The sequence below is a fragment of the Lycorma delicatula genome, chromosome 6 (assembly GCF_047948215.1).
Source record: "Lycorma delicatula isolate Av1 chromosome 6, ASM4794821v1, whole genome shotgun sequence".
NCBI lineage: Eukaryota > Metazoa > Arthropoda > Insecta > Hemiptera > Fulgoridae > Lycorma > Lycorma delicatula.
Genome location: NC_134460.1, coordinates 42,749,297 through 42,775,399, shown reverse-complemented (window position 1 = coordinate 42,775,399; position 26,103 = coordinate 42,749,297). Strand labels below are relative to the sequence as shown.

Below are 26,103 nucleotides of genomic sequence, written 5' to 3'. Positions count from 1 at the left end.
CATACTTTAATGCCATTACTGCCCTTCTGCTGTTTTGTGTACTTTGATGGGAGTTTACCCATGGGAAAAATTTGTTCTTCCTATATAACAAAAAAAGATAGTTTATTTATTTAAGATATTTATTTACCTAAAAAATGATTGTTCACATCATAATACTAAATGAATTATGTATAAAATGAACATTAGAAATTAATAACAACTGATTGATTAGAAAACACTAAATTTCTGATTCTCAAAGCATGAATTACAATTCTATAAACATCATTTATTAGGAAAATGTATCTATTTATGAACTGGTTTTTTTAAATAGCTCATTTCTCTATCCCACACATTCAGATATTTATTAAGGTGATGTGCCCTCATTGGAAGCAGTACCTTACAAAAAAAAGAGGATTTAACTGAGTCTAACTATAATGAATTACAAATCAGACATATACTATTAGTGTCAAAAACAAAGTAATTCTCTTGTAATCTACCATATTTTTTTAAGTTACATATTTGGAACAGAACTATTAATCTTACTTTTCTTATTCCAATTAATGTATGAATTTTCCTTCCTCAATATGCTATGTGCCAGAAGACATTATTATTTATACAACTTAATAGCACATTAATGTTCTCTGAAACATAATTATTCTGGATATTATTAGTATGATTTATTCATTGTAAGTTGAGATGATTATAGATAACAAATATATCCAAAAATTATAACCAACAGAGAAGAACACAGACTTAACGTGTTTAGTCATAAGTTGCCAGAAGGTAATGTAATAAAGTAGTATATTGAGACAAATAAAAGGTAAAAATCAAACGTGCATCTCTAAAATTTTAATTAATAAGACCATTGATTTAAACATTTGTATTTATCACATTTTATTTACAAAAATGAATTTAGCATATTTTTTGGCATAATTAAACTGTTTTAAAAATGCATTGCACAGTTTCTAAACTATACCTTTATAAAAATTTAATTGAACATTTTTATAAATAAACAGCAAAGCTGTAGAGTTCACTATACCAGACAGTAATTAATATTTATTTAATTATTGAATTTATTTAAAAGTAATTTAATCAATTAAAATTTTTAATTTCTCCAATTGAAAAATGTAAATTTTGATAAATAACAGAATAATAACTCTGTAATATATATTAGTATAAGAGTATTTTATATTTTCTATATTTCTTCAAACTATAATTTTACAACTTCTTGTAGGAATGCTGCACTACATATTCATTTTTCAAAGGTTTAGAATGCAAAAGCATAATTCTGTAAGTAGTAATATATGATCTTATATATTAATAACCTTTGCTGGTTTGGATGTTTGAAACTTTATCAGATGTATTTCTAGCTTAATTTTTTGAGTTACATATTTAATTGGTACATAAATTTTATTTCATGCTAATAGAGCTTTATTTTATTATCTATAAATTTATAAAGTGGTGTAAAACGTATTTCCAGTGTGTTGCAAATATGTCCATAAATAATTAACATTTAAAGTATTAATAAGGAGAATTAACTGAAAATATACACAGTGAAATAAATTCAGGGTTTGGGAACTTAGATTATTTGTTATGATGCAGTTTGAGTGCTAATTTCAATAAATTATATATATATATATATATATAGAATTGCCAAATTATATTATTTTGGTAGAATAATAAGTAGCTATTACTTTGATACCTGCTAACCTTTATAGCAGAGTGATAAGGTCTGTCATTCTTACAGAAGGTTCTGTCGACATCTATATACTAGTAAGATATGGAATTTTTTCATGTGCTAAAAAGATTGTTGTCACAAAAAGAGTAGCAATAATTGGGCATTAGTCTTTTGTTACTATGAGTAAATATATAATTGTTAAGAACTAATAAAATGTATAAAATATGAAAAACTTTATGGCACAGTAAAAGAAAATGTTCATTCAGAAGAAAAGCCTGTTACTATCAGAAATTGATTTTGGGAATAAAAAAAATTCTTTAAAATATTTATATGAACTGTAGTAAATTATACACAATAGTAAAGCTAGAAAATGAGGATTTTGGAATACAACATAGCAAAACCTAATTGGTTAGATAAAATGAAGAATGTTTAAATTAAAACTTATAATTGAAATGGTTTTTGGGATAATTTTGTAAATAAAGAAAATTAACCTTCTTCTAAAGATTTAAGGTTAGTTAATTTAATTGTGGATGTAAATTTAAAAGGTAGAAACTACTAAAGAAATTGAACATTAAAATACTGTATATTTCCACAGATAAGACGATAGTTGAATCATAAAAAAGGCCTCCAAAATCTGGGGTCATCTTATAGGACAGGTATAAAAAAAAATTAGATTGGAATTTATATAAATTGAAACCATTATAAAATAAAACAAATCACTCACCAGTGTATTTAAAATTCTCATATTCATCATCTAAGGCAAATAGCTCCTCAAATACATCCTCACTTTCGTTGTTGATAAGCTCATCACATGGGTCTCATTCTGTACCTAGCTAGTCGATTTCCACTTCATTACCAGTATCCCATAACAAATTATCCTCAGTGCCATCCACAGCATTAGAAATCCCACACTTTTTGAAGTATTTGATCAGTGTTTCCACTTTCACTTTTCCCATGATTTCATCATGAAATCAAACAACACATCAAGTGAAGCAGCCCGCATAGCTCAACCTTTCATATACGACTTTTCACCATTCATCATCCAATCATTCCATTGTTCACACATGTTATCTTTGAATGGTTTATTCAGAGAGATGTCTAAAGGTTGTAGCATCGAAGTTAAACCACCTGGTATAATAGCAATCTTAGTTTAGTATTGTTCCGTGCTAAGCGATTTTTAGTGTTCTCAGTTACTGCGAAACATATCCCACCCAACAAACTGTGTTGATTTCATAGAGCATCATTGGATTTTCCATCCAAAAGTTTACACTATTCTCATCCATCCATCCCTTTTCATGAAAATGTACAAAAATACCTGGCGGGAATTTTATTTTAGGAGTAGTTTTCCTCTTGAAAATGACCGTGGGTTTTAACTTTGTTCCATCTGCCATGCATGTTAATACTACTGTAAACCTGGTCTTTTCATTGCCTGTACTTCTTAACAGTTTTTACACCTTTTTTCCCCCACAGTTCTACTGTTTATCATGTCAAAGTTAATCGGTGTTTCATCCGTATTTCCAATATTAGATAATGGAAAGTTGCATTTCTGCCTCATACCAATAACAAACTCATGAAAACTCATAACTTTATGGTCAAGATCTTGTGGTAATTTCTGCACAATTTTTATTTTTTGTCATATTACCAGATCACCCCAACAAAAGCCACAGCAGTCAAATAACTGATAATTGAGCACACAACTAATTTTCTTTACACTTGAAATATTTCTTATTTGTAGATATCTCACTAATTTTTGGAAAGGCATTTTTCAGTCAGAATAATATCAGTATGACAGTAACTATTATAAATATTAGTGATAATTAGAGACAGGAGCTGTTTACATACATGGGTGGTTCATAATATGTTTGACAAATTGTAACATTAGTTAATAATATAACTCATTACGAATGTTAAAAAATTTTCTTTACATAGTTTTTAATTATGTAAAGAAACATTTTGAACTTGTAAATATCTTTGAAGTTTTTTGGTCCACTGGTTTAATTTTTGGTCACTTCTCTGAATTTAAATACCTAATTTTATGTATTTATAAAAACAATTAAACTTAATAAATAATTTATTGAAAACCATCAAAGCACTAAAATCTAAATAAATAATTAATCAATGCAATATATTTATTAAAATTTGTAATGTTTAGAAAACCTATTAGCAATAACTATAATCAGTAATAACACTAAATATATATGTTATCCAAAAATTGCAAACTAAACTATAATAGAATAGTTTTAGACTTATAAAAATATTGAATTACATAAAGTCCTTAAAACATTAAATACATTACCATTAATAATTAGTATAACACACTAATTGTAAAGAAATTAATTAATAATTTTAAACATAAACATAAAATAGATAAAAACATAACATTAAAAAAACTAAAAAATGATATCTACGTATTATCACAATAAAACCAATTATAACAGTTTTATTTTGAAATGACTAATAGAGATTTCAAAAAATTATTTCAAAATACAAAACAAGAATATTAAAAAAAAATCAAGCTATGAAATATATAAATTTAATTTATGCACTAATTTAAAAATAAGTTCATAAATTAAATAATAATAAGTAATTTTTTTTTTTAAATAATAATAATAAGCATAGATTTTATAAATATATTAGACATATTAGTATAAGAGAATAATAACAAATTTAGAAACCAAACATATGAAAAACTACATACATTAACAGTATTAATGATAATACAAAAATAATAAATGAACAAAAAAGATTTGAAAATAATTATTAGATAAAAGAAACAATAGATCCTAATATAATTTAAAATTACAGTTATTTAGTTCTCAATCCCTGCATCAGATTGTTCGAATAGCAAGTTTTGATAAATTGCAATCAGTTCTGATTTGTTACTGAAGAAAGAGTACCTTTATTATTCTATATTAAAATAATTTTTTATCAGTTATATATATATTACATTCAACTGATAAAGAAGAATACACAGTGTGAAAGCATTAAAGCATAAAAAAAGAAAATAATTTTAAGTTATATCCACTTGTTATTTACATAAAAAGAAATATTTTTGTTTAGACTTAAATTATAACTACAGCTTGTGTATTTTAACAATGTGAAAGTACAGTTTGTGTCACTGTAGTTTATTTATTCGATTTATGATATGATTTGTTCTGTTGTAGATGTGTGTGGCAATGAATGATCTAGAGTATGTTAGAAGATCAATAAGCCTTCTTCCAGATGAACTTCAATTAGAAGCAGTTTTAGAAGTAGTTGAAGCTGCTGGTGATCGTACAGGACAGTGGCGAGATGCAATGATGTCTATACTTGAGTCATGTACAAATCAGCTGCAGTCTGATGTTATGCATATTATAACCAGAATTGGTGTTAAAGTGAGTTAACTTTGATAGATTACTGTTGTTATCAGTGTTTTACATTAATGATTTCTTAAGATGAATTCATTTTTACATTTATAATGATTTTTAATTTTCCTTTGAATCATATTATGAACAAAGGGAGAGTAAATTAATGGCTACGATCAAAATGTGACATACCATCCATTGTTGTGTTGCTACAACAATGGTGAGAATTTGTTGTATTTTTCAGTTTTTTGAGGCCCAAGCCAAAAATACAAAACTTTTGTTATAAAATTCTATATATATATATATATATATATTATGTAATACTACAAAAATAATAGAATTAAATTTATGCTAAATAAAATAATATTAAATAAATTAATAAAATTTCTGTTTAACAATAATGGTCTTCCTGTGGTGAGGGAAGATGTATGAGACTAGAGTGGTGAGGTATGCGAGCGAGCAGCTCATGGGAGTTTAGACCAATCATCACCATCAACTGGTAACAAATGGGGTGCCCTTGGGACTCTGTTTTGGAATACGCAATGGGGTGCTCTTAAAATATCTCTGCAAACAATCATTCGATTTTCAAAATTCAAATAGGGTATCTGTTAGTAGGCTAACTTTTGTATGCATCGGGTACACTCTCGATCTAAGAGATCATGGTTATTCGGAAATGTTGTTATATCTTTGCAACCAATCTTCCTATTTTCAATATTCAAACAGGGTATTTGCAACCAACACAGCTACTGCCATCGTTATTATATGTGCAACTGGCAATATATTATTAAGTAACTGGAGGCACCTGCCTCTGGTTACTTAACAAAAAAATGTAAAATAAAAAAAATTGGCCCCGATGAGAAACAGCACACATAACCATATAGCTCAGGCAAAGCTGCAATGGGGAGCTAGTATTTAAAACTTTACAAAGATATCTGCTTTTTTAGAATGTTGATTTGTAAAAAGTAATTAAAAACATTACTTAAAATATTCTGTTTAATGAAATGTATCTTTACAATCTCTGTAATTGAAATAAACTGTTTTGTTGTTATTCTAATGTATTGGTAGATGATGAACAGTTGCGTTTATTATTACATTTTGATTATATTAAATAAAAATTATACATTTAAATAATATAAATTAAATGTACAATTTTCCTAAGCCAACCACAATTTTCTAAAGTTACTTGCTCATTAATTATATTTTTGTTTTTGTTTTTTATTATATGTAATTTTTTAGTTGTAAGGGATTTAAGTTTCTTGTTACTGATTTCTACTGTTGACATGTTTCTATACTTGAAAATGTATGTTGAACTTCCCTATTGTGATCAGCAAAATTATTATTTTTTTATTTAATTCAAATGCTTGTCCTTGAAAGTATTTTTTTTTGTCATTTTTATGTCAAAGGTTTTACAATTTTACTATCTGCTTTCCACTTTATAAAATCTTTTTAATATTAGTATTAGAATTACATTTTTGTTTAATTGTTTTTATTATTAATTTTAAAATAATTTTACTATTATTTAAATTCTTTTTTTAACATGTATATACATATGAATATTTATAAGAATACAAAAGTTATTTATGCCCTTTTAATGTTGTAAATTTATTTATTTTATTATTGTGTTTAAAATGATAATTAATTTATTTATGTATTTTGTATTATAGGCCTAACTATTTCAATTTAAATAAATAATTTAATTCAATACTGTGTAGTTGGGCGCTTTGCAAATTATGTTACAGTAAGTTAGTTGTTTTTTTGGTGTTATAGGTGTACGGATTTATAATACATTTTTATTATTGGTAATTTTTATTTTCAATAAATACCCAGTTGTAATTTTATGGTAATATCTAGAAGTGAAATTTATTATTGTTTTCTATTTCTAAAGTGTGTACAGAATTTTAAAAACAACAATTAAATTTGTAGAAAATAGTTCATAAAGTTCATTTAATTTCATTGATTGAAATTGTGAAGATTTATTAAATTTAAATCCATTATACTTTTAAGTTATGAACAATAAAATCTTATTTGTGCGGGTTAGAGACCGTAAAAATGTCATGAATACAGAAAACCGCAAATATAGAACAAAACTAATACTCATTTAAGGAAGAATGGTTTAATACTCATTTAAGAATGGCCTTAAAAAGTCAAGAAAACAGTACTACAAACACTAAAATTAATTTTACTGTAAAGGAAATTTACAAAACTTACCTATAGTATTTTGGATTGCATTTATAAAAATTATCATTTTTCCTTGTCTCGCTCTTGTTTTTACATCTGAGTGAAGTTCTATGTTTTCTTGCATGACATCTTCAATTTTGCACTTAATGATAAAGCTTCTATTCAAAGATGGATCAGCATCTATAAAACACTGGATAAGATCATGGGATAGTTTAATGCCTTCGGTAAGTGTTTTAACATTTTTTTTTTTTTCAGGGATCGTATCTTCTATCTCTTCACGTTCATATTCTACCTCACCATTACATGTTTTAATATCTTTATTTTTTAATGTCACTATAAAATGTAATGTATGCGAATACAGAAAATTTTAGCCGCAAATATAGAAAAGACATCGCAGAACATTGCACCAAGAATAATGAAATTGTGAATACGGGAAGCACAAATGAGGAGATTTCACTAAATTTAATTAAATCTTATATAACACTTTGAAGAAGCAGAGACCTCTGTGAAAGTACTGAACATGGATAATAAACAAAAACAATGAGTGATAAAAATTTATTTTAATAAAATAAGAAAAATTTCTTATTTTATTAAAATAAATAAACAGAAAAATTAGTGAAGAGTAGTTTATTATTATTTTTATATTGAATTTTATATATATTGATATTGAAATTTTGATTATTTTTTTTTTTTATAGATGCGAGGGGCTTTGAAAAAAGCAATGTTTCATTTGGCATGGTCACCAGATTCACTTCCAACAAGTGATGCAATATCACCTCTATTGGAATATCTTGACTCGCATCTTATTAGTTTAAACTCAGCGTTATTGCCACGGAATTTTGAACGTGTCTTATCGGTCATTTGGGATACAGGTCTTCAAGAATTAGCTCATCAAATGGATGGTCATGCACAGGATAAATTACCAGGATTTTATGATAGATTGTATGAAGCACTTGACATACTTACTGATTTTTTTCATGCAGAAGGGAAAGGGCTTTCTATGGAAGCCATAAAATCAGGTACTGATTTACATAATCATGGAATTATATAAATAATTATTCATATTGTCAGAGAAAAAGACCGAAATAGTTTCCCATAATATTCTTGTTTTTGCCGAGATCTTCATTATTCAGGATTATTAAAATAGCTGATAATACTGATTATCATTCAATCTTTATAAAGGACAATTTACTTGATGTATATACAAAGTATATACATATACTTTATATCTTGTAAGGATCATTCCGACATTCTTTATCTTTGTCCGACGTAAAGTAAGATAGACAGATTTTTGTGACTCGTGCATACATATCCTTCAGAAAATCCTGTACATATGAAGAAAAAATTTCATTACAAATTTAATAGTAGAATGTCTGATCTGTTTTAATTAATAACTTATGTAAGATTTAATCAGTGCTTATTGCATAAGAAAACATTTTGTGACATAAGTAAAATTTATTTTCATTGAAATAATATTGTTTTGAAAAAGAAGTGTTCCAAAAACCAATCATCATAAAATACCATCATCATCATCATCATATGGTATTCTCCCTATTGGCAGGTCCGTGGTATCACTGTTGTCTTCATCTGTTTCTGTCTTATGCTTTTCTTTTTGTCTCATCATTACATTCACTTCCCTTTATGTTATTTATTAACTTCAGCCTCTTCCTGCCTCTTCTTTTTTCACCTTCAGTGGAGCCTTCAAGAACTGTATTTATTATTCTTTTTCCTAATTATATGCCCAATTTAGTTTCTTTTTCCCCCTTCTGATAGTTGCCAATATTGTTCTATCTTCATTTATTCTTCTTAATACTTCTACATTACTTACTCTGTTTACCCATTTTATCTTCTCTGTCCTCCTCCAGACTCATATCTCAAAAGCCTCAATCTTATTATTTTTTCCTTTTTCCACAGTATCCATGTTTTCACTACCATACAAAACTATACTCCAAACATAGCATTTACCAATCTCTTCCTCAGTTTCAGATCCATGTTGCTGCAAAGTAGGTCTTCTTTCTAAAAAAGGCTTCTTTTGTCATTGCAGTTCTCATCTTAATTTCTTCTGTATTCCTCCAGTCTTCAGTTGATACCGTCAAAAGATATCTGTATCTTTTTAATTGTTCAATTTTTCCTTCTGCTGTTACAATATCTTCCCTCTCATTTACCTTTATAACTTTTGTTTTCCTCACATTTATTTTCATCCCATATTCCTACATCCTTACTTTTAATGTTTTTGTCATTCTTTGTAATATCTGAGTGTCTGTAGCTTCAATCAGCAGTTCATCAGGAAATTTGACACAATTTATATTTCTTCCACCTATGCTTACTTCTTTTTGATCATCCAATATTTCTTTCAACATTTCCTTATTGTGAATTACAACATTTTGAAGTTACAATGCAAATCACATTTTCATAACTTATTACATTTTGCTGCTCTGCTGTGAATGTAATTCACATAGATTTCAGTCTGTACTGATATAGTTATTTCCCCTCTTATTTATTTTACAAATACATCAGAATTTACAGCTGTCTGATCAGAAAGGCTGAGCAACAAGTTGGCTTTGTTGATTCAGTTTGGAGCACCGCTGGCTGCTAATCTGAAGGTTCCTAGTTTAGTTTGTAGTAAGGGTCTGAATTTTCATGGCAATATAAGATTACATTTTTAGATTTTCTTGACATCAGAAGTCATCTGTAAATCAGTTACTTTATACTCATCTGATATCTTTTCAAATGCAATCCCCCCCGTTGAATTTCCTTACTAATCACCTTCTACTGATCTTAAAATTAACAAGCTTTTTTAGTTTATTTTTCTGTCTACATAATTTTGAACCAACAATACACATTGATAAAAATATTAAACCAGAAAGTTTGCTTCTCTAAAATAAACTTGATCAGTTCTTCAAGTCTTCTCTATCACTGTATTTTGGTTTCCATTCGTTGAAATCTTTCCATTTTGTGTGTGATATAACAATTCAGAAAACCCATCTCTTTATCCAGTCCTGAATTCAAGTATATTATTAACTTTACTCACTACATAGTTTGTAATGTCTTCAGTTACTGATTATCTGTTTATAACGAGAAATACGTGTAAAGAAATAACTTAGGTTTACAAATAATATTTTATGCATGTATATCTAATTTTTTCATTTAAATTTTTTCTGTTTAAAAAAGTGGAAGCTTTAGTTATACTTGTAATATAATCTTAATAAACAATATTACTATATATAATTTAAAGAGAAAAAGAAAAAATGCATTAATGTTCTGTTGAACTTTTTAATTAAAATATTGATTTTGTCATTTCAGAAACATATCAAGCAGTTGAAATGAGATTACAATATCATAAGACAGACACAGAGCATTTAATAAATCTGTATTACAATGAAAGATTGCATGAACAAATGATGACTGAAACCACTGAGTATGGAACACTTACAGTGAGAGCATACTTTCACCATGACTCTTTATGTGTTGAAGTATTAAATGCTAGAGATGTTATACCTTTGGATCCAAATGGTAAGTATTAATAACATAAGTAATATTATTAATTTATACATATATAAAAACATCTACCTCTGTGAAACCAGACAACACATTTGCATTCATGTCATTTGCTGTAATACTCTGGTATGTTAGAAAGCACCTTATTATGGTTTTTTATCTCTTTAATAAATCACCATCCTGTTAAAATATCTTCCTAACAGTTTATGTAAAATAAAACTGAATGATTTTCCTTTGTAGAGTGAATATTACTTCGGGAATGTGTTTTAAATAATACTGTTTAAAAAAAAAAATGAATGCTCACTATTTTTGTTAAACAAGTATTTGGAATACAAACCTTTATAAAATATTGTAAATTGTTGTTTTTTTTTATTTATTTTATTTAGTATTTATGTGTGAACGCTTTTCAAAAGTTTCACAGACTTGTTATTTGTTAATATCATTATTGATGTAGACTTTATTTGTTCCAATCTTTTTTTTTATAATGAATTAATTCTTTATTTTGTGGCATTGCTCTGATCAAAATTTTACAATAATTTCCCTTGTTATCCCAGGCAGATGCTTTTGCAGTTCCTTTTTTATTTACGGAATAGAGTAGGTTACTCTACATAATCTACATATAGACATGATCTACAAAATGTTTGTTTATTTTGTTTTTATTTTCAAATAAAATATGTTTATTTAATTATTATGTAAAAATACTTGTAATTATTCCAATTTTATAATACGAGGCATGTTTTTAAAGTAAGTACAGTTTTTAAATTAAAAAAAAAACAAGTACACTATTCTTAACAATTTTATTTTTATGTGGAAGCATGTACTTTAATCTGCCTTTCTTCATAATTTATTATGGCACTTGTCATATCATGCAACCAGCCTTTGAACATTGTCATCATAGAAATTTGTCACTTAATAACCACTGCAACACGGTCGCTTTGACATCGTCATTGTTGATAATTGGGTCACAATTGCATGACAACACTTCTTGAAACTTGAGGAAACTCTTCAGATAGCGAGCAAATCGTAAAGCATCTGTTCTCTCTCACTTTTTCATCAACTTTCTGCACAAAATCTTCAGTAACAACAAGTCATCTATTCCGTTCCTCATCATGAACATTCTGGTGGCCATCTTTAAAAGCTCTAACCCATTTTTGTACCATTACATCGCTCATAAAGTTTTCTCTATACACTTCACTGATCTGATGATGAATTTCAGCCACTTTCATGCCTTTAGCACTAAGAAAACGAATCACACCATGTATTTCACAGTCGGCAGGATTCTCGATCACCAGAGCATTTTAAATACTCACAAATATAAGCACAATCGAATATTTCTATAATGGCGTCTCTGGCTTGCCAATAGATGCAGGTACACAGTGCACATGTGTGGAATGCTGACTGCGGAAAAAAATCTCATTCCTATCCGTTCTATAATGCATAGGTATTATAATGCCCCATATACTATGTGATTGCTTTCTATTCCAAGTTGCAAGTTTAGTTAACAAACAGACTGACACTAGTACTAGCTTGTCTAAAAACATCAATCACATTCTTCTACATGTATATTGCAAGAATATTTCTGTTATCTTATCATTAGCATTTTTATCCATAATATTTTGTACCAGTTAATATGGAACAATTATTGAAATAAATTAGAAAAATAAGAAAACTTCCAAAAACCATTTACAAGCAGTTATTTAAAATCAAAAATTAAATGTCAATTTTTATTGTTAACAATCATCTCCACCAAACACTGACGAAGTAGTATATTCACTGACTGAAGAAGTATATTAAAAAATAATAATAAATAAATGAAATAATGAATAGACATAGAATAGCTAAGAAACATTGTAAAGTGAGAATTTATGTCTGTATTTATCGAATACAGGTAAAAAACTCAAACTATTATTGGCTAAAACTGAGAATCTTTATTTAAGGCAATCCCAATTAAAAGCATAAATTTAGCTAAAAACATCTATTCTACTGAAAATTACACTCCCTGTTTCAAATTTTTCCTTATATATTTTACTTTTATTCTGGAAATATTGTTAGAAATGTTCCTTTTAGTGTTATGCTTGTATTGTTTGTTTATTAATTTATATGTATTATTAATTTTTCATGTATATAATTTTTATTTATTTATTATTTTTATTTTTTTGTATAGATTTTTTCATCAGAATTATCAGTTAAATGATTACAATTGTTTAATAATCAAAATAGCAGGTCTAGTTTCAGATTTTAAGCAATCTTTTAATATCTCAGCCCCAAGTTAAACTTTCTTTACAATCAGCAGATAGGAAATAAGTAGATTGATTGTTAAAATTACCTCCAACTAAATACCAAACAGTCAAGCAAGTCTCCATAAGATTCAATAGGTTCCTGGCTAAAATCCACAGAGCATTGTAGAAGCAAACACGAGTACATGTTACCTATACCACTCAATACAAACTGTACAGATTAGTTCTGTCTGACAACATATAAGAGTCCCTTTTGAAGCATAGTTGTGGAAAATAAACAAAAAGATTTTTTTTTAAATCTCACAGTAAGATTAAATGTATGTTTAAAGTAATATATGATTGTAAGTGAATGAGTGTTTTGTTGAAGGCTGGTAACGTCCTTCAACAGTGTGAATTATGATATCCGTGACATAACATGTTTTTTTAAATTGAAGAATCTTTCTACAGATTAATACAGCTTACTTTTTAAAGGTAAAAGTTCTAAAAACCTTTACTTGTCTGAGTTAGTTTTTTCTAACTCAGACATCTGAGTTAGAAATTCATTTTAGACATTTTAGAAATTTTAATCTTAGACATCTGAGTTAGCTTCTTCAGACGTCTGTCTGAAGAAGCTTATCAAAGAGAAAAGTTGGTTCAGAGACAAAGTTTTTTTTAGTAATTTATATATTTTAAAAAAGTACTATAATCAATTTTTTTTTAATTTTTCAGTTTTTCAATAATTGTACTGACAGTGCAATAAACTTTGCCCTAAATAAATACTGTAAAAATAGAAATAATAGGACAATTTGGCTTTTGATGGTACAATTTCTTAGAAACCTGTAGAAAGTGTTTTTGTTTTTTATAGTGATTTTAATAACAGCTAGTTTTAGAATATTGTTCTTTATTTTCAAATATATTATTTATATCATTCTATTACTCTGAGTGCTACATTTCATTCATTATTGCTATTTATCATTCTATGATATATGGGAAATTGAAATGAAACAGCATAAAAACAAATATGAAAAATTCTTGTTACAGGTTTTAGTGATCCATTTGTAATAGTTGAACTTCTTCCTAGATCTGTATTTTCTCATTGTGCAGAGCAAACAACTAATGTTCAAAAGAAGACATTAAATCCATTATTTGATGAATGTTTTGAATTGTAAGTTAAGGTTTATTCTTACTCATTTTTACAATATACATTTGTTAAGGATGATAATAATCTTTTGCTTTAAAACTATAAAAATTTGTAACAACAAACTGAACCAAATCTTTATAATAGATTATTTACCAACTTCACCTGAAGACCAAATAAAGAACTCATCACTGTAAAATATCTGACATATACAAATAGATGTAATGTGTAACAGCATGTTACTTTTTTACACAAAATAAACAAAAAATTAATGAACAAAAAATATATCACATTAAGCTCCAGCTGTACCAATCCTATATGTTTTGTGTCACACAAAAGTGATAGTAAATTTATATTTTTCAACCAACTATCTAAAACCTGTACTGCACAGAATGGAAATAGTGGGTAAAATAGGATATCTCACCGTAAATGCTCATACTGGACAGGACATTCATGGTTATGAATGTCCTGGCACCGGTTGCCATAGCCAGTGTGTAAACAGTTTATGAATTTAACTAATCTGGATACATTTTAATCTTTGTAACAATAAACAACTTTGTAACAATAAACACGTAAAATACTGTCACCAACCAAACATATTGCTCATTGAATATAAAAACTAAACAATGTTCTACATTGGTTTTTCAACAAGACATAAATTGTGTTCTGTAGGTTGCAGTTTCAAACAAAAATGCTGTGAACTGTTAAAACTGCCTTCCATAACAGCACAGTCAACATTTGTCAATATATCACAGACACAAATTGCACATCCACTAATGTTACAGTAATTTTTTTTAATCTATACACACACACATACAAACAAATACCTGGGAAGAGAATGATGAAAAGTGTCTCACAGTTTGAACAGGTTTTTTTGGTCAGCCTCAAAATAATAAACTCCATACTAGGATTCAAGTTGCAATCCCCAAGAATTTCAACACTCATCCTAAAAGCATCTAATAAAATCTACATCATAATAAATGCTCGAACCTCCACTAATGTTAAAAACAAATCTCCAAAAGACCATAAAGGAAAAAAATAGTTCTGAGACCTTTTTGACCAGACCATAAGTAACATCCCCAAAAATCACAGTAAACAACTAATCGGAGACTTCAGCTCCCAATTAGGCAGAGAAAGATGATACTGTGACAACATCAGAAAATGACATGCGCAAAAGAGAACAAATGAAAACAGATAGACACATCAATCTCTGTAGAAACTACAACCTAATCTCAAAATTTACATTTTTGAAGAGGAAACCTCAAAAACTCAAAATGTAGAAATGCCCTGACTACACTAAAAGAGAATGGCAATGGCAACTAGATCATGTCTTTGTGGACAAACACCATCATAAAGATTTCAACATAATAGTTCTCCAAGGAGTAAACACAGGCTCAGATTACTATTTAATCAAAATTAAAATTGAATTCACTTCCCAAAGGAAGCAAGAGATCATACCCCTAAAAGTAAAAGATAAATAGATCCTACCCAAGTAATCAAGAATGAAAATTACCAAAATGCAACCAAAAAATTAACAATCACGAATAAATCAAAGACCTAGTGAACAGCCTTAAGCAATTTGCAGAAGAATTGAGTAGAAACATCAAAAATATGCTTCAAAAATTTAGAAATACAAAGAAAAGAAACCACCTGAGTCAACACTTATTAAGGAAAATAAAAAGACAACATCATAAAGACACACTGAAATCAATAGAACAAGAATTCAACAAGACAGAGTCAAGAGACTACCACAAAACCTTCAAAAAACAACTCCAAAAATACAAACCCCCAACACTACTACTGAAGGATGACTGACCCCCAATAACAACATCACTGGAAAACATCAGCCCTCTCACAATAAAAGAAGCCTACCAAGCACTGGATGAGATGAAGAATTGAAGAATTACAAAGCAGCAGAAGAAGATCAGACCTTTATAGAGATCTAGAAGCATGCAGGAAGATCAGCAAAAATTACCTTTCGTCAACAGCTTGTCAACATCTGGATCAAAGAAGAATTGCCAGCACACTGAACAACGGCCCTCATCCATTCAATACACAAAAAAGCAAACAAAACAGACACAGCCAACTGCAGGAGAATCTCACTCCTAGACACAATATAACAAAATTCTTTCAAGAATCATCCTCAACAGGATTGGTTTACAACTCTGTAAAGAACTACTAAAATACCAGGGAGGTTTCAGACCCTGGAGGAGCTGTCCAGAACAGATCATGAGTCTCAAGCTAATAATGGATTACAACAAAAAAAGAAACAGAGACATGGTGATAATGTTTCTAGACTTCAAGAAAACATATATGATTGCATCTACAGAGAATCCCTACTAAAAATTCCAAGAACCTTGGACTACATCCCAAATTAATAAACATGATAAAACTGACCCTCACTAACGTTAAATCAAAAGTGAAATTCAGAGGTGAACTCTTGAAACTATTTGAGGTCAAAACAGAACTGTGCCAAGGTGAGAACTCTCACCACTACTATTGAACTGAGCTCTGGAAATTTTAATGAGGGATGGCTCAAAGAAATGCCCCCAAAAATAAAAATAGGCCAAAAAATCAAAACAAACTTCCTTGGTTTTGCTGACAACTTGGTACTGCTAGCAAATGACATTGATGAAGCTAAAACACATATTATAACTTCAAATCATTGCAAATAAAATTGGCCTCAAAATGTCAACCAAGAAAATAGAAACTATGCCCCAAAATCCAACAAAAAAAAAAGTAAATATAAACGGTAATAAAGTCAAAATGGTAACACAGTTTAAATACCTTGGGAAAAGTAATAACAAATAACATAAACAAAAAATACTCAATCCAAACAAGAACAAACAAACTAGCTAAAGCTTACAAATTTACCTGGTATATCTACAGTTAAAAAGTATTTATCCATAAACACAAAAATAAAACACTGCAACACAATTATAAAACTGGAAGCCACTGTAGAACAGCAACTTTTCAACCTGAACAAACAAAGACCGATAGCTCCAGAAAATCGTAAGAAAACTGGAAGAATCTGCATCAACAAAAAGTACCTGAAAGACTGGCAGTAGAAGATTGTGTTTAACAACGTTGTGTACAAAGAGTTAGAACCCATCACTGATTCCATGCCTAAGATGAGATTAGGATTCTTTGGATACATTATGAGGATGCAAGATTCAAGACTTCTGAAACAGCTGGTACAGTAAAATATTGACTCAAAAAACACAGTCAGGATGCAGATGGATCAGAGAAATAAGAGAGGAGCTGATGGAACTTGGCCTTACGCTAGAAGACACCATAGGCAAGATAAAATTAAATGAAAAAATCAAGAACAAAAACACTCGCTTCACACTCACACAAAAGAAACTCACAACAAGAATATTTTCAACACCAGAAAGATCATGAAGATTGGAACTTATGAAAAAGTATCAAAGAGACTTGGATAATGGACTGACTAAAGTGATCCTATGCGGTCATAAAAGATGAAAAAAGTACTCTTAATGATTTCAAAGAAGCGCAGAATTTTAAAATCTAAAAATTAATATACAATTATCATATTACCTGATTAGAATATATAGTATTCCAGATAATATTATCAAATTTTTTTGACGAATATAATTCAACAAAATAATAAAATTATTTTTAAGTACAAATTTACCTCAAAGAGTGTCCATGACATCTATTTCTTTGAGGATACCAAACACTAAAATATTCACTTTCCTTAAACCATGGAAATGTAACAGAACAACACGTTTACACTTCTAAAAGTTTATCAAAATTTTACTTCCATCCACTTAGCCAATTTTATTTATGTTCTGAATGGATATGTAAAATTAGTTTCTCATTGCATCAAAGTTTAAAAAAAGGAGGATTTGTCTGAAATCAGTATTATACAACTCTTATATTTAATCAATTATTTTGTTAAATTATTTCTTTTTATTTGAAAGTATAAAATTTTAATTCATTGCAAATAATAAAATTTAGTTATGAATAATTTTGTAATCTTTTATTTTAACAGTTCTGTGACATTAGACCAATGTAGAAGTGAGGGTGCTATGGTTTGTTTCACTGTTATGGATCATGATGTATTGACAGCCAATGATTTTGCGGGTGAAGCATTTCTTTCTCTAGGAAGTATACCAGGTGTCAATTCAGCATGCAATGCTGACAACTTTCATGGACTGAAACAAGTAGAATTGTGCCTCATGCATCAGAAAAATAAATGTAAGTAAATAATTAATATAATTTTACTTATTTTATACTCTTTTTCTCCTTTTTTTTATTAATATCCTCTTAAACTACGTGTTTAAAATTTATCAGTAAATCTTAATAAAATAATGAATGTTTTTAAATGTAATTAAGAAGTATAAATGTTTTTAATAATTTGTATTAAAAAAATAATCATATGTTGTATCTGTACAAGTTTGATTAAAAATGGATTATATATGTTTATCTTTAAAAAACATCTTTAGAAAATAACAATTATAAACTTCCTACATTTTCAGAATCTTTTGTGTACTTTACATTTATTGTTATATTAGTCAGTCTTGTTGTATTATAAACCAAATATTGTGTTAAGTACAAATTTACCTCAAAAGAGTGACCTTGACATCTATTTCTATGATTATACCAAACACCAAAATATTCACTTACTTTAAACCATGGAACTGTAATAGAAACAGCAAGTTTACACTTCTGTAATATTATAGTGTAATAAAAATATGTAATATTATAGTATAATAGTCTTGCTGTATATTGAATGGACGTCGTATATCATTCTATATTCTACATGATTCTTAATTTGAAATTAATAAAAAGGTTTAAGAAATGACTTGATAATATTCATATTAATTATCTTATTTATGACTGTATATTGCATTAGTAACTAACTATTGTACTAGAGCTAAATGACAAATCCCACCGGGTTGGTCTAGTGGTTAACGCGTCTTCCCAAATCAGCTGATTTGGAAGTCGAGAGTTACAGCGTTCAAGTCCTAGTAAAGCCAGTTATTTTTACACGGATTTGAATACTAGATCGTGGATACCGGTGTTCTTTGGTGGTTGGGTTTCAATTAACCACACATCTCAGGAATGGTCGAACTGAGAATGTACAAGACTACACTTCATTTACACTCATACATATCATCCTCATTCATCCTCTGAAGAATTATCTAAACGGTAGTTACCAGAGGCTAAACAGGAAAAAGAAAGAAAGAAAGAGCTAAATGACAAAAGATATAACAATTACTCTTTTGAAATCGATTTACGGTATTTTTCACTTGAATGTCTTATAAATAATAAAATAAATGAGAATTTTTTTCTGTCAACTTTTGCCCAAAAGATTTTTCTGCTGTTTCACTTATGGCAGAAGATGCTCACTGACGTACATCATATCATCTGAATATCATACTTACTTTATACCACATACACATTGTAACATCTGTCTTCTTTATATTCTGCTGGCCGATTTTAATTAAACAATTTTCATATACAATTTTAAAAAATCTGATATATTAACGTATTCTAACATAAAATATCTGCCATTTTGGTGTATTTAACTGTCCATTAATCTTTTTTGGAAACCTGAATATGATCATTTGATATCATTTTTGTGAAATTGAGTTGTTAGGTGCGTATAAATATACATATATGAGTTCTATATTGTATTGTAAAACACATTGCTTATTTATACAATTGTTTAAAAATACATTCTTACTACTGTATCATACACAAATAGTACAGTTTCTATTGTACCTACAACCTTGATATGAGATGAGATTGTTTGTCATCTCAACATTGTCAATCTGCCTCTTGCACTTCATATTTGAATAATATATTTAACTATTTTACAAAACTTGTTCAAGTAATTTACTTGGTTTAAACTTATGTTAACTTTTACTAGAAACTTTATAAATATACTTCCCCCTTTGGGACACCTGAGTGAAACTGGCTGTATAGCTAGTGAAAAATAAATGTATTAATACCAATGAAATAAATAAGTATTGGTTTTTTTTTAATTTTCCTTTGTAAAAGGAAGTAAAATTTAACTGCTCAGCAATTAAAAGTCAAAAATTGTTTTCAAATAAACAGAATTAAAATTCATAAAAAATGTAAACTCATTAGAAACCATTTAGAATGAAGGTTATGAAGATAATTTTTAATGATTTTCAAGTTACATTATATAAAATGTTTTGCTAAAATGGTTATTTATAAATTCAAAAACGTATTTACGGAGAAATTAGCAGCGTTATTGAAATTACTGATTACATCAGCATATTACAGAGCACTGTTGGAATATTTCATGGAAGTCCAACCAAAATCCATTGGGTTATTTTTAGGAAATATTGTTTTATTTCTTCTTTTTTTTTGTTTGGAAATTTTATTTTTGAAATTTTTCCTAAAATGGTAAAAATTATATAACACTATGAAATACCACTTCTATGAAAGTAGTACTGTATTTAAGTAAAATTGATCCACTTGTATATTGCCTAAGCTTTCTGAAAAAATAGATAAAACATTAACATTTAGAACAGTTTTAAACAAACATCATATACATGATGACTCTAATTGTAGTTCTGCATTCAGAGGAAATAGTAGCTATAACTTAAATGTGTTTACTTTCTTCCCATATTGATTGTATTCAGAGATCAACTTATCTTCTCTAATTTTTATTATAATAACAAGCAACTATGAAAGTCAGTAATCTTTGTTAACACTATTAATAACATTTTCTATTTTTTTTTTTTTTTTTTTTTTTTGTATAGGGCATCCAATTCTACAAACTCTTGAAACAAGAACTTGGGATAAACAAGCGCAAGATTTTGTAAAGAAACAGAAGCTCAGATTCAGCAGTTCTTAGTCACTTCTTGTGCCTTCATTAATGCCAAGTAAATAAATACATGTAATTTATTTATTGATGAGGGATTACAGCAAAATTATTTTTGTAAACCTTTAAGATTGCACATTTTTTTATAATATTCTTTTGAGACCACAAAAGTATTAAAAATTAAAAAAAAAACACATTCTACTTCATCTGGTAGATTATGTATCATCTCTTAAAAAAAATTTAATTAAGATTTTGCATTAATCTTCATTATTATAACACACATTATTCTGAGAAAATCCTCCATAGTTATTAAATTCTAATTTTATAAATTAGATTTTATTTTAATTTAGAAATTAGATTTTAATTTTATTTTTTTTAAATTTTTTTTTAAATATAAATTTTATTTTATTTTTATTAATCCAAGTATACTAGCATTTTGTGCTCTTCAAGTGAATCAGATATAAACTGGAATTCTGTTTTATGATTTATTGAGGGATAATAAAAATATATACTCATAATATTATTTTTCTATATAGTTTCCTCTTTTGGAAACATATTTTTCCCAGCAGTAAGGTAGCATTTTGATCCCACTATCGTAAAATAAAGGTGGGCATGACATCAACCAATTGCACACAAACATTTCAGCAACAGCATTGTCTTCAAATATATGTCCTCCAAGTGCTTCTTTTAGTGACCCAAACAAATGATAATCACAGGGCGATAAGTCTGGACGGTATGGAGGGTCCAGAATAATGATGCAATTTTTTCTTGAGTTTGAGCCACAGTATGGGGCCGAGTGTTGTGAAGCAGAATGACATCTCAGATTGGAAATTGATGTCTTTTTTGACGATATGCAAGTTTTGCTTCATCTAAAAGTTGGCAGTAGTATTCAGAATCCACTGTACAATGTTCATGGAGAAGATCAACATGTAAAACTACTTTGAAATCAAAAAATACTGTAGCTTGTGGCCAGGACGTTTCCAGCTGACAGTTGAGTTTTGGCTTTAATGGGTGCAGTTTCTCCCTTTTTTCGCCACTCCATACTTCCCTGTTTCAATTCTGGGGTGTAATGGTGCACCCAAGTTTCATTCCAGGTCATTATTAGATCCAAAAAAAAATTCTCCTTCAGCTTGGTAATGATTCAACAACCACTGGTACACCTCTGACCAGTAGAGCTTCTGGCATTTGGTGAGAAGATGAGGGACCCACGTGCTGTCACTTTTTAAATACAAGATTGCCAGTAATGATTCCTGAGCACTGTCAAAGCTTATTCCAATCTCAGAAGCAATTTCTGCAATTGTTAATCAATGGTTGTCCTCAATAAGGCAACAAACCATGAGAAAATTTTCACAGTAGCACTTGTCCTTGGGTGATATTGGTGACCTTCATTTTCAACTAGTTCTCAATCTTCTAAAACCTGCTTATTCCAATCATACACTTGAGTCTTTTTAAGTATCTTGTCCCCAAACCGTGCCTGAAGTCTTCTCAAAATTTTGGATAGTTTCACAGCCTCTGCCATGAGAAATTTAATAATAATACATTGCGCAACACACGATGATACCTCCTGCTCTGACATTGTGATGCTGACTAGAAAAAAGTAGTGAGCTGGCTTTCTAAGAGCGGGATCCCCTCTACACATCTTTGTGTACAACACAAAAGCCACACCTCTCTCCATTAGCCATGCATCAGTGACAACAAAAATTCCAGTTTATATTTGATTCTCCCTCATGTAACAATTTTATTTTAAAGTCTTGAGCCCATAGAACCAGAAAACTGAAACTTAGTTGATCTACTTAGAAAACATGAAGAATATTTTCTCCAAAGAATATTTTTATAGTTGGAAATTGAACTTGCAAAGTGGTTTCAAACCCAACCTACTTGAAAAAATGCAATAAAAATCAGATACTTTTTTCTTTATAAAAACTTTATAAGTTTTGGTACTTTACCATGTTTTGGTAAAGTACCAAAACATGTTATAAATCACATAGTACATAGAAACTTCTACAAATAACATAAAGTTGTATATCAGATTTCTATGAATTTACACTGATGACCAATAAGCACTAAAAACAACAAACTTCTTTGTACATTGTTTAAATATGTTAATTTGATAAAAATGCGCTTACCTAATAACGTATAAAAAACTATGAATTACTAAATTATAAGAAAAATCAATTTCCAAAGAAAGTTTATTTATATATTTATTCATTTTAATACCCAGAAAAATAGAAAATAGAATTATCAAGCTAATATATTATTCTCTTCAATCCTAAAAAGATCTTATTTTTTAATTTCAGATTAGCTTTCTTATCCCGAATACAAATTTTTTATTAAAAAGTATTTAACTTTAAGTAAGTTTATAATCAATTTATTCTAAGTAAACATGACAAAATTTGTAATTTGTAGCAGCTTTATCTGCAATACTACCACTGATATTGCACAATAATTTTGAAAGAATCACCTAGAAGCATATTTTCATTAATTTATAATTTGAATTGAATAGATTTTAAATTTGTTTAAAGTTTCTTTTTTAATCTGTGATGTTTGATTTCTATAACTTGTTTTAATTTTTAGGTGCCATTGGATGGTATGGCAATCAGACAGCTCGCCGCTTGCTGTGCCTGCTGGTCACACTCTTAACTGTAGCATCATCTAGAGGACATATCATGTATACATTGTATAATATTTATATATGTGCTGTTCTTCATATATTTGCATTTATTATATTCACAGGGTCTCTTTATATCATTTATTACTTTAATTTCTCAGATCTGTCAAGAATTTATAATTTAATATTTTAATTAACACACACGCACATATGCACAGACATACACATACATATCTACAAATAGATTTGTTTATTTTTACGCAAACATCTACTTGCATACATGCTAACTTAGAAAATACTAGGAATATTTAAGAAAAATTCAATTAGCTGAGGAACATTGCAGATCTTTAAAGATTTTTTTTTTAAAACTGATACATTTTGCGAATAAAATAATAAATAAGAAACAGATAAGATAAAAACCTGAGTAAGGAATTTTGTTCAATGGTTATATTTTTGTCACTAAATGTTTAATCAGTTCTCAGTAAAATATTTAAAATTGCTTTTTGAAATCATCATTAAATGAATTGTTGCGTGAGATTTGTCTTATTTACTGTAATATTTGACAGGTATTATTAATCTGTATTGGTTAATCTAATGGATATAGTCATGTTCAATGACACAATATTTCAGATAAATCCATTTCATAAAAAAGTATTAACTGATATATTTTACTGAATGTTTCTTTTTTAGAGTGTAATATTTTTATCATAAATTTAGTGAATATCTAGTAGTTAATATAAATCTAGTAAGCACGTGGTCATTTAAAAGGCTATATTTGGTACTTTGTATCTTTCTTGTAAGCAAGAAATTTTGTTAATAAGTCACCAAGCAAACCAAGCTTTAACTTTTAACATTTTGGTACTTTTGTATATTTGTATGTTTGTGACTCAATTAGAACCAAATGTGTTGTCCAGTTTTTATGAAATTTTACAGAAAGATTACTAACTACTTAGCAATTATGCGAAACAATTTTTCAAAAAATTTTCATTTTGAAATTATGTTGTTCATTTTTTAGACATGATTAAACGGAGTTTCAGTTGAGTGTTATTTTCATTATTACTTCTAACAGACTGAGCAATAGATTACCCTTTCTCCTTTAACCTATTCCAGATATCACCATTTTCAGTCCACATTTCAGTAGCTAAATGCAAGAATCTTATTTTTCATGTTTTAATCCACTTTACAACACAGCATTTGTCTATGAGACCATTCTCCTATTCTGTACACATTATACACTCTTAAATGCTAAATCTTTTGTTAAATTGCAATAAAAACTGTTTTTAACATTTCCCCTCAAATGGCTTAATTACAAAAATAATTTTAGAATACAAAAAATTGTTAATTTAAAAAAGAAATAGAGAAATATGATGGAAGTTATTTGTTTGATAGCCATCACTCAGTGTTGCTTGATGTTAACGGAAACAGTGCTTATGATATTGTTAATGCAGTAAATTAACTTTTGACATTGGATAAACCTTCCTGTTATCTAACACAATCAAAATTTCCACTTTGTACTTTATTTTAATTTTCACTTTATTAAACCTTTTTCATTGTCAAGATCAATTAGTTAAATTCATTACAAAACATATGAGATATATGGTTCACAAATAATAAATTGATATTAATAGATTATCCTCATTCAGAATTGGCTTTGAACTTTAAACAAAAATATAACCAGTACTCATAAAATATGAAAAATTGCTTTTATTTAACTCTATTAGTTATAAATCCTGTGAACTGTTGATTTATACTAACAGGATATATTGTTCATTTGTGAAAACTATTATTTTGCTGTTGATGAAGGTTTGAGTTGTTAAAAATGGTGCTAACAAAAAACCATCAGCAACCATGAGGCAGCACAATCCGCAAAAAAAGACAGACCAGTATGATTAAAGTAATAATTTACTAAAATTTCTAAAATATATACTCCACTGTAAATATATCAACTCATATCAATTACAATTTTACAAGTTTCATTTGACCCTATTTTTTTGATTTACTTTAGTTTATTATTTGTTTAATCACTTGAAAAAATAGCTTTATTATTTAATAATACATACTTTTGTATTATAATAAAAATAATAATTTTGTGAATATTCCTTATTTTTTTATGTATTTACCTAAATTAAAAAAAAAATTGAATATTCTCTACATTAACTTCTTGTTATGAATTAATTTTCTTGTTGTGAAATAGATTTCTCTGGTGGTCAAGGTTGATCAGAGAAAGTAAGCTGGGAAATCCCAAAAAAGGTGACATTACTTTTGCAACAGATATTTTTTATATACCTAGTGCTTCTTTTTCTCTATTTAGCCTCCAGAACCACCATAAGGTATTACTTCAAAGGATAAATGAGGACAATATGTATGAATGTAAATGAGATGTAGCCTTGTACAGTCTCAGGTCAACCATTCCTGAGATGTGTGAATAATTGAAACCCAACTACCATAGAACACCAGTATCCACAATCTAGTTTTCAAATCCGTATAAAAGTAACTGCCTAGGATTTGAACTTTAGAACTCTCAACTTTGAAATCAGCTGATTTGCAATGACGAGTTCACTACTAGACCAAACCAGTGGGTTGGCAGTTCTAAGGCTTCATTTAACATTTGAATTTAATTATGCAAAAACTTCAGTACCTA

At 28.3% G+C, this 26,103-nt stretch overlaps 1 protein-coding gene across 1 annotated transcript in view; it reads left to right on the top strand.

The window, feature by feature from the left end:
• Nucleotides 1-25,436, top strand: part of unc-13-4A (BAI1 associated protein 3) — a 118,357-nt gene extending 92,921 nt beyond the window's left edge. Inside the window, exons 16-22 of the mRNA XM_075369588.1 lie at nucleotides 4,822-5,031; nucleotides 7,877-8,198; nucleotides 10,483-10,692; nucleotides 13,935-14,058; nucleotides 18,047-18,252; nucleotides 20,793-20,915; nucleotides 23,429-25,436. Coding sequence (XP_075225703.1) covers nucleotides 4,822-5,031; nucleotides 7,877-8,198; nucleotides 10,483-10,692; nucleotides 13,935-14,058; nucleotides 18,047-18,252; nucleotides 20,793-20,887 — 1,167 coding nt within the window. The 3' untranslated portion in view covers nucleotides 20,888-20,915; nucleotides 23,429-25,436. The remainder of the gene's footprint in view (nucleotides 1-4,821; nucleotides 5,032-7,876; nucleotides 8,199-10,482; nucleotides 10,693-13,934; nucleotides 14,059-18,046; nucleotides 18,253-20,792; nucleotides 20,916-23,428) is intronic.
• Nucleotides 25,437-26,103: the final 667 nt, after the last annotated feature.